Here is a 9,892-nt window from a genome sequence, read left to right as displayed (position 1 = left end):
GACATTTTGTTATTGCTGTGTATTAATCAAAAGAACTGAGAAATACTGCAGGCCCTGTTCTGACCTCTTTGTGGATCAAAAAGCCAGCTGAGGTTTTAAGAATACAAGTGATCCTGGATTAGACTCTGTTTCTAAATGCTAATAATTTAACATTACTACAGTTTGGCCACCTACTTCTGATGTGTTATATGTGGATGACATAATGATCACTGCAGCTTAGAAGTCAGAATTTTTTTTCAGATAAACAAGGATAAATTGAAACTTGCATTGGAGCACTAAAAGCGGTCTTGATTCTTGGTGACCTGAAGATGTTATTCTTAGGGCAATCACCTGTCTTTAACATTTAACATCGGATTTGTTCAGTAACATGAATTTTAGCATTGACTGCATTAGAAGCTTCCTTTACATAAGCCGCAGAAAAGTACATCACCATTTTCACAGCTTTAAAGGGTCCCGCAGCTGCCTTGATTATAAATGTATTAGCTCTGTATATTTAATTCAGTTCCTAATGCTTCTCATGTAGTGTTAAAGCCATTTAAAAGGAAGTCTCTGCTTTTACAACCTTTCTCTTTTTTTTTTAGCAACTCAGCAGCACAGTTATTGGGTTTCTAAAGCTCCTTACGAAATCTCACCTGAAAACATTGATCTACAGAGTTGTGCAGTTTCTCCCACTTCAAAGGGAAATCTACTGCTGCTGCTACCCCAGGCAGCGCAGAACTGAGCACAGTAACATGTTGAACTGTTCAGCGACACAGCTGATGTTGGCTGTCAATGTGTTCAGTGTTTGCTGTACCAGGGAGATTTCTAAATTCTAATTTTTTTTAAAAAAAAAAAAGCAGCAAACCAACAATTTATTTGTCTTTTCACCTTATCTGTTTTGGTAGTTATCTCACATCGTCTCTTTATTTTCGTGGTAAAGGTAATGACAACTTGTTCAACACAAAAAATCCAAGACTCTCATTTGGATTCCCGGCTGTGCTGCAGCAATTCCCAGTAGTCTTCCAGTTACCAATGCTTTTAATTTTATAATCTTCATACTTTATTTTCCATTTGGGGTGCACAGTGCTGACAGATGACCCAGTTTTCATTGAAGGCCCATGCAACCCTTTGTGGTTAAAAACAAATGAAAAATAGGGGGGAAAAAAATAGTAACTATTTGAGTCCGAATTAAGCTTTTCAAGTTGTTTGCGATACTGCAATCCTAGTAGCATCAATATTGACACATCTGAATAAAAACTGTGCGTTTTACAATGAATTAGGCCTTCTAGCAGAAATTTTCAGCTGTGGAAAATCCCAAACATCACCCTTGCTATCTTCCTTTCCTTAACATTTCGGTTTTCAGGCTCCTGCCTCCCACACAGTCTCATGTATATTCCAAGCTCCAAAGGGTTAAAGTCCTGGCATTTCTTCTGACTGGCATTTCCAAATCTCTCCTGGGGCCCATGCAGAGCTTATGCCAAAATGCTTTATTATTATACAAACAGAGCAAGAGGAGGAGGAAAAAAAAAAAAAAAAAACCCAACACCTCCGCAGTTTGTCCTCCAAAACCCGGTCCTGCTCGGCGGTTGAAGGTAACCGCACCGACCCCGATCCGAGTAACTCCCGCAAGGGATCCTCAAAGCGCAACCCCAGGGATGTTTTAACGGGCAGAGGGCCCGGCTCTCCCGCCACCGGGCCCGGTTCTCCCCCGAAATGTCTCTCGCGGCGGGGGGAGGCGGCAGCCCGGGCGCTCGCCCGCTGGCTCGCCGACCCCCCCGCTCCCCCCAGCCGCTGCCTCCACATTTAGCCGTGCCCCGCGTTAAAATAAGGCCGGGCCGCCCGGCTGTTCCCGACAGGCCCAAATCAGGCTCGTTGGCACCGGCGCTGGGCGAGGGCCCTGGCGCCCGGCGCCGTCCCCAGGCTCGGCCTGACACCACCACCCCCCCCCACCCCTCCACGGCCTCACGGGCGCTGAGGTGGCGGCTGCGCCCTCCCCGTCGCCCCCCCCCCCCCCCCCCGCCTCATTCCCCCCCGGTAACTTTTTTCCCCCCAAAACTGGGGTTTGACGTCTTCCTCCTCGCTACCGAGTGGCCAATCAGGCGGCTACCGGGGCGGGCAGGCAGCCAATCGCCCAGCGTTGCTACCTGGGGGGTGTATTTTTAGCCACGGCGGCGCGGGGGGGCGGGGGTGTCGCTGCCTACGGGCCCCGCGCTGAGGGGCGGCCGCCCCGCCAGCCCCGCCGGGGGTGGGGGAAGCAGCGAGAGCCGCCGCTCGGCCCCCTCGTCCCGGGCCGTGAGGGGCTGCGAGGTGCCCTCGCTCCGCGCCGGGCGGGCGGGCTGCCGGCCCCCACCGAGACGCCGCTGCCGAGGTCCCCGCCGGCCGCCCCCCCAGCGCCGCGGCGGTCATGGGAGATGTAGTTCAGCGCGGGGCCCCTTCCCTGCGGAGATGAGGGGCGCGAGGGCAGCGCTTGACGTCAGCAGTGACGCAGCGGTGCAGCGAGGTGAGGAGCGAGTGACGTAAGAGCGGCCCCGCCGCGCCGGGGTGGGGGGGAGCCAGCAGCGGCGGGGGGCGGGGCCTGGGTGGGGCCTGGCGGCGGGGGGCGTGTCAAGGGCGGGCACTAGTGGCGGGCGGGCGGGGCTCGGGGGCGGGGCGTGCCGGGGGGCGGGGCAAGGGAGGCGATATATAGGGGCGCGCCGGGCGGCGGGGCAGGAGCAGAAGGAGCCCAGCTGCGGCGGCCGAGCGCGCCCGTCGTGGGGGTGTGAGCAGCGCAGCCCTTCCCCCCCTTTCCCTTCCCCCCCCTTTTTTTTTCCAACCCTCCCCCCTCCCTTTTTTTTTTTTTCTCTTTCCTTTCCCCTCCCATCCTCGCTGAGGGAGCCGGCTCTCGGAGATGGGGGTCGGGTGCTGAGCCGCCCCCCCACCCCGCACTCACACCCCCGCCGGGACTGTTTGCACTACCCCCGCACACCCCCCCGGGTGAGTACCGCTCGCTGAGGGCCGGCGCGGGGGTGTGCGCTGGCGGCGGGGAGCGGGGCGGGGGGGCCGGGCCGACGGCAGGCGCTGAGGCGGGGGTGGGGGGCTGAGGCAGCCGCCGCCCGGCCCCGGCCGTGAGGCGAGCGGGGGGCTGAGGCAGCCACCGCCCGGCCCCTCGGGGGGGGCGGGGGGGAGCTGAGGCGGGCGGCGGGGGGCCTGAGGCAGCCACCGCCCGGCCGCGGCCGCTGAGGCAGCAATGGCCAGGCCCCGGCCCCTGAGTCGGGCCCGGCCCGGCCGTGAGGCCCGGGGTGCCGGGGCGGTCACGACCCCGCGGTGACGGGGCCGCAGGCGGGCACGGCCCCGCGGGGAGGGGCAGGCCCGGGGTGCCGTGGGGGGCGCAGCGGCGGAAGGAGGGCGCGGGGGCCGCCGGCAGCCCCTCCTCGGAGCGAGGGGGCTGGGGGGAGAGGGCACGGCCCGGGGAGCCGGGCTGCGAGAGGGTCCCTCCCAAGGCGGTCCCTGGACGCGCTCAGCTGGGAGGAGTGAGCGTTGCCGGCTGACTAATAGCTGCTGCTTGCGCTGGGCCTCTCCGGGCGAGCTGGACGCCGTCCTCTAGGACCCTGCCCCGCGGGGGGGCCGAGGGGGAGCCGCCGGGGACTGGCCTGTGTGCTGAGGAGAGGGGCCTTGCAGCCCCCCCTCCATCCCCCTTCCAGTCATCTCCCTTCCTCTTCTTCATTTTCTCTCTTACGGGCTCAGAAAATGCTCTTCCTCCTCCTCCTGCTGCCGCTGCCGGAGCTCCCAGGGCTGTGAGCAGAAATCTAATGAGACCCGAGTGCCTGGTTATGTAACACCCACACTGCCCGCGGCTCCTGCCCTCAGCCCCCCGCGCAGGGCACTTGGTGGGCTTGGGCCCCTGAGAAAACGTTGTCCTCTGTAAATTAAAAAATTAAAAAAAAAAAGTTTGAAATGATCAAGCTGATTTGTTTGATCAGGTGCTTGCACCACGGATCAGTTTTGGGGCTTGGAAAAATTTATAGCGTCTGCTAGTGTGCCTTGAAAGGATCATTTCTTTCCTAAAGGACGTGGAGGAAGGGAAACAAAACAGATGGATTAATAAATCATTTTTAAATGCCCCTTTTAACCACCCAATCGGCTTTTCTGTACTGATTGTGTCCCTTTTGTAAATATCTTCTGTTTGCCCTTGATCTTTTCCTTATCCCCACCCAGTGCTGATCCAGCAAACGTTTAAAGGTCGCCTTATCGTACAAGCTTTCAAACTATTCCCATACCATGTTGGGGAGAACACGAGTGGCTTGGAAATAGGGTTCCAGACTTTAAAAGGAGATTATTTGGAGCAAGAAATAAAAAAGCATTGTATTCACATTGTTGAAGGATTTTGATACTGACTTTGATTTCTCTAATCTTTAGTGACAGCTACACTAAATTTTGTTCCTGTGATGCAGTGCAGAAAAGCACACTTAATTGAAATTCTCATTGGGCATTTAACTTGAGCTAAGAAATACATATTTTATTTCATTGGAACTTTTTGAACAAAGGTGTCTCCTGTGGATGAGCACCTTTAGTCTAAGGTACTGCAGAATTTTCGTTAGTACGTGAGCTAATACTTGATTCTTGTCCCTCCTTTAACTTTAGACGGCTAATTTCTCTTTTGTCCTTTGTGAAGGAGTGGCAACCATATTTTATATTAAATATAAAATGGAGTCATGGAGAAGGAGAAAAGCAATCATTTTTGAGGCTATCAAAAGCCCTGTTACCTCTAGTAACTTTCTGAAACCTGAACTATAGACAGCGCGATATATGAATTTAGTATATATTAATATATTACATCTGATAATATAGAAAAATTTGTAGAAAGGGAAAAATTTGTGAATTAATTTATTGAAATAATTTCACCGTCATTGCCACCCTTATGACCAAAGATACATGCATCTTATTTTGTATGCACTGACTGCATTGTCATTTTAGCTGTTCCAAGGAAGAATTGTTGTATATGTACAGCGGACATTTTCTCTTCAGTTAGCATAATTTCACCACACAGTTTATGCGGATGATTTGCTTGGACTTAAAATAAATGTTGCATAATTCTAGTTGTTTGTGTGAAATCTTCTAAAGCAACTGTTAACATTTTTATAATTCTGTAGCTTACAGTGCAACCAGTATGTTTGCAAACTTTACAATGATAAATGACCCTTGGACTAAGACCTTTCAAGCTAAACTAATAGTCTGGTGCTAAATTTTGCAGCTGAGTACTATAAATCATCCAAATACGGGTTGGTAATTGAACCCTTGACAGGCCTGGCAGTTCTGTGATGTCTTAAAAATTATCCTTGCTGCTTTGTGAATAACTAAACGGCAAGCTCATGTGATTTTGAAATGCCCCATGCTGTATGTGTAAACACATGCCTAGTGCATCTTCTGCAGTGTTGTTTGTAAGTCATACTGAATGTGGTTGACATCCTCACCTTCTGCAGGCACAAATGTAAACAGTTCGATTCACGTTTTTTGATCTAAAAAGTAACCTATTTTATGCTGAAAGTGAAGCTAAAAGAATAGGCCTTGGAGCTTGATCTTACGCTTTCCTTATTTGGATGTGTTTGCTTTTGTTTTTTCTTAAAGGAACAAGAGCACTCAAGGTGAAGGATAATAATCAACTAGAATCAGCACTTTGAATGAAACTTTGTTTCCCTGTGGCATCTTGAACACTTTCTTCTTCGGGTTTTGAAACAGACTTAAAACTTTGTGGCGTAGCAGCTATGCAGCTTGAAATCCAAGTAGCACTCAATTTTATTATTTCCTATTTGTACAATAAGCTTCCCAGACGACGTGTCAACATTTTTGGTGAAGAGCTTGAAAGACTTCTTAAGAAGAAGTATGAAGGGCACTGGTATCCAGAAAAGCCATACAAAGGATCAGGGTTTAGATGTATACATATAGGGGAGAAAGTGGACCCAGTCATAGAACAAGCATCCAAAGAGAGTGGTTTGGACATTGATGATGTTCGTGGCAACTTGCCTCAGGATCTTAGTGTTTGGATTGACCCATTTGAGGTTTCATACCAAATCGGTGAAAAGGGACCAGTGAAAGTGCTTTATGTGGATGATAATGAAAATGGATGTGAGTTGGATAAGGAGATCAAGAACAGCTTTAACCCAGAGGCCCAGGTGTTCATGCCAATTAGTGACCCAGCATCTTCAGTGTCTAGTTCTCCTTCTCCTCCCTTTGGTCACTCTGCTGCTGTGAGCCCAACTTTCATGCCCCGCTCCACTCAGCCTTTAACCTTCACCACTGCCACATTTGCTGCCACCAAGTTTGGCTCGACCAAAATGAAGAATAGCGGCCGTAGCAACAAGGTCGCCCGCACTTCTCCCACCAACCTTGGCTTGAATGTCAATGACCTGTTGAAGCAGAAAGCCCTCTCCTCCTCCATGCACTCTCTCTACGGGCTTGGCTTAGGCAGTCAGCAGCAGCAGCAACAGCAACAGCAGAAGACTTCTGCCCTTTCTCCTAACGCAAAGGAGTTCATTTTCCCCAACATGCAGGGTCAAGGTAGTACCAGTAGCATCTTTCCTGGTGACAGCCCCCTTAACCTCAGTCCTCTCCAGTACAGTAATGCCTTTGATATGTTTGCAGCCTATGGAGGTCTAAATGAAAAGTCTTTTGTGGATGGCTTGAATTTTAGTTTAAACAACATGCAGTATTCTAACCAGCAATTCCAGCCAGTTATGGCTAACTAAAAATAAAACGAAAGTGAAATACAAGTAAATACTATTGTACAAGTTAAAATGCACGTACCCAAGGGTGTATCTTTTTTTCCACCTCTTGAGATTTTTTTTAAGGCTTGTAGTATGAATACATTCAGGCTTGGTTAGATAAATACAACATGCATCATTTTTTCATTTGCCAACCAAGCACAAAATTATTTTATACTGATTGTACATTACAAAAATATACTCTCAAAATATGGCCTCTTACAGTATTTAAGATATAGCAAGGACGTGGCTGATTTTTTTCATGTGTGTATATATATATGTGCACAAACATATATGTATATATATATTTTAAAAATTGGCACTAATAGGTGGGTTTATTGGTCTTTTTCTAATTGTATAATTTAATTTAGTACAAAGTTTGTAAAATATCAGAGTATATATATTGTTTCTACAACATGGTATTGCATTTATATCTTTTTACTACAGTGATCTGTGACAGCTGCAGCAGCTTCATGTTGTATTTTTTTTACTGAAATTGTAAGATATCCATCTTAAAGACATCAATTCTAAAAAATTAAAAAGTTGTGTACAGAATATTCCTTAGTGGTGGAATTAAAATGTACGAAATATTTGCTTTTTTCAAAAGAAACACAAATTGTATTTTCTGTTAAAAGTTTAAAGATTTTTGCTATATATTATGGAAGAAAATGTAATCGTAAATATTAATTTTGTACCTACATTGTGCAATACTTGAAAAAAGGTATAAAAGTATTTTGAGTCAGTGTCTTACATGTTAAGAGGGACTGAAATAGTTTATATTAAGTTTGTATTAAAATTCTTTAAAATTAATTGACTGTTGTGGTCTGTGTTTTTACTGTTCTGCTGAAGATCAGAGCGCTGCGTTTATTGTGTTGTCAGTGCTAATGATGCAAAAAAGTCTGACTCAGTGCATCACAAAGGAGCGATGGAAAGGGCTGCTGTATTGATGCACCACAATAATGGGTTGCTTTACCTTAAATACTACTGACAAAGCACATAGCCTGATTAAGTACTTGCCTACAATTATTTGAGGAAACTTTCGCTTGTTTTCCGTAACTGCAGCTCACTGAAGTCAGAAGGTAATTTTATTTTTATTTTTTTTTTCCTTGAGTTGAGACTATAAGCTATGGGAATGCTGAGTTATTGTGCGATATGATGTATCTAGAAGGGACTCAGGTGATTCAATGAAATTCACTTTCCATGTCATCAGAATGGATTTGAACTATTATCTCGAGAGGTCCTAGACCAATGCATCAGCGTTCTGTTTCTGTATTAGGGATTAATAGCTCAGAAACTAGACTGAATAAAAGTGCTGATTTACAGTTTACTAAACTCATTGTAAACTTTCATTTTATATGCTCTATTAAAAAGAGAAATGTAATGCAACTACAATGTGACATTCTAAGGTTTTTATTTTAGAGGATTTTACCAATTTTAACTTAATAGACTCTCAAAACGTGAATGTGAGTGGGAGGAGAAAGAACTCAGAGGCTGACAAAACAACTCAGCTTTTCCAGGGCTATTTTGAAGTGGCATCCCTTGCTCTTTTCTGTCTGTTCGGCAAATTGTGTTCCTTGCTGGTGGACATTGTCCAGGGGAAGAGAAACTTACTATAATACGTAAATCTAACAAATGGCAACTTATTTTCCATGGCAGTTCCAGTTGTACAAAGAGAAGATGCCTGCTGAGTGGATAGTCCTTTGGCTCGTGGTGATGAACTGTAAACTACAGGAGGAGCACAGGATTAAAACTCTGAATGTTAGTATTCTGAAACTGGAATTTGAGACTGAAGATCAGTCTTTTCCCGTTTGATGCACTTGATTTTACAAAAGGTGTTAAATTCCACACGCACGAACACCCCCAGTTTGGTGTGAGCAGCGTTTTGGTGGAAATAGCCTCGTGCTGTAAGGACGAGGGTGTTTTCCAAAACCCGTGTGAGATCTTTGCTTTGGACAGAGGCTGTGAAGAAACGGACAGGGTGGAGATGGGAGGCTGACAGTGGTATCGATTTCTAACGCCATGACAACCAATTCAAAAGCAATAATGGAGCGAAGGATTTTTTTAGGCATTCATCTGTCTCTGTTTAACTGGCTCCTTTTTATTGAGTCTGCCATCTGGTTTATCTTTCCACTAGCAGCACATCAGTGGACAGAACTGTACTTGAAAGTGCATCATTTGGTATCTGATTTTAAGTGGATGATTTTGCTTTTAAAAGGAATTAGAAAAAAATTACAAAAAACTGGATCAATTACTGGAAATGGAGAATATTAGCTCTATTCTTTCTATTTATATGCCTAGACTTCAAGACTTACTACAATTTAACTATTTACAATACAATAAGAATAATAATACCTAAACTGCCTAGGAGGTTGAGCAGCTCTGACAGTGGAGACTATTCTACTTGTTCAGTAATATTTTTATTCTGTGATTTAAACAGATCATTTGTCTTAAAGGTCATCGAGCTTATGTTCTTCCCGTGCTGATTTGTTCACTTCCAGTGTAACAGCTCTACAGACGAAGGGCAGTGGTGGTTTGCAGCAGCAAAGAGTCTCTGGAAACAAGGTGGTTTTTTGTAGCACCCTTTAACATAAAGATTTTAATGAGCAGGGTTTGTTTATGGTGCTTTGCAAGGACACGACCTATAGAGAGAGCTTCCAGTTTTCTTGAAGAATGCAAATGTGAAGAGTTTTAACGTTTTCTCTTACTCCTTACAGAAATTAAAGATGTGTGCTTTCTGTTCAGTCTACTTCACCCATTTATTTAGCTTTCTAAAGTTTGGTGCTGAATTTGTTAGATCAAACATTTACATTTCAACATTCTGTTCTAAATGAGTGCCAAGTCAATCTCTGGTTCAATTTGCACGCACCCAGTATTCTGCTCTTGAGCCGTGCTGTCAGGTAAGTGCATTTGCTTTAATAGAAAGGACCTAGAAAGGAGTGAAGGGGGGAAAAGGAAGCATTTGCTTAGTTGTGCAAGTTTGGTTGTATTTTCTCTTGTGAACATGCAATTTACTTCCTTAAAATTGCCGGTGTAAGTTAAACCTCGAAAGATTCTTTAATTGAAGAAAAGGGTAAAACCGTAAGGATGCGTCCCCCTCGATGCTGCTCAGTGCACCCTGTCTCTTCACTCAAAGTCCCCACCCAAGCACAAATTAAAAGCGCTTTCATCTGTAAGGC

General features: G+C 46.3%; 1 protein-coding gene across 2 annotated transcripts; it reads left to right on the top strand.

Moving 5' to 3' along the window:
- The first annotated feature begins 2,342 nt into the window (after nt 1-2,342).
- TOB1 (transducer of ERBB2, 1) lies at nt 2,343-7,526 on the top strand. Of its 2 annotated transcripts, none has more exons than XM_074889126.1 (2): nt 2,343-2,479; nt 5,584-7,526. In XM_074889126.1, the coding sequence occupies exon 2, from the start codon at nt 5,721-5,723 to the stop codon at nt 6,699-6,701; it is 981 nt and encodes a 326-aa protein (XP_074745227.1). In that variant the 5' UTR covers nt 2,343-2,479; nt 5,584-5,720; the 3' UTR covers nt 6,702-7,526. The 2 variants fall into 2 exon arrangements, with proteins under 2 accessions (XP_074745227.1, XP_074745226.1); XM_074889125.1 differs by lacking the exon at nt 2,343-2,479 and adding an exon at nt 2,707-2,952.
- The last annotated feature ends 2,366 nt before the right edge of the window (nt 7,527-9,892 follow it).

This window comes from Strix uralensis, chromosome 19 (assembly GCF_047716275.1).
Source record: "Strix uralensis isolate ZFMK-TIS-50842 chromosome 19, bStrUra1, whole genome shotgun sequence".
Taxonomy (NCBI): Eukaryota; Metazoa; Chordata; class Aves; order Strigiformes; family Strigidae; genus Strix; species Strix uralensis.
Note: the sequence above shows the minus strand (reverse complement) of the source record. Positions and strands in the feature narration are given on the sequence as shown.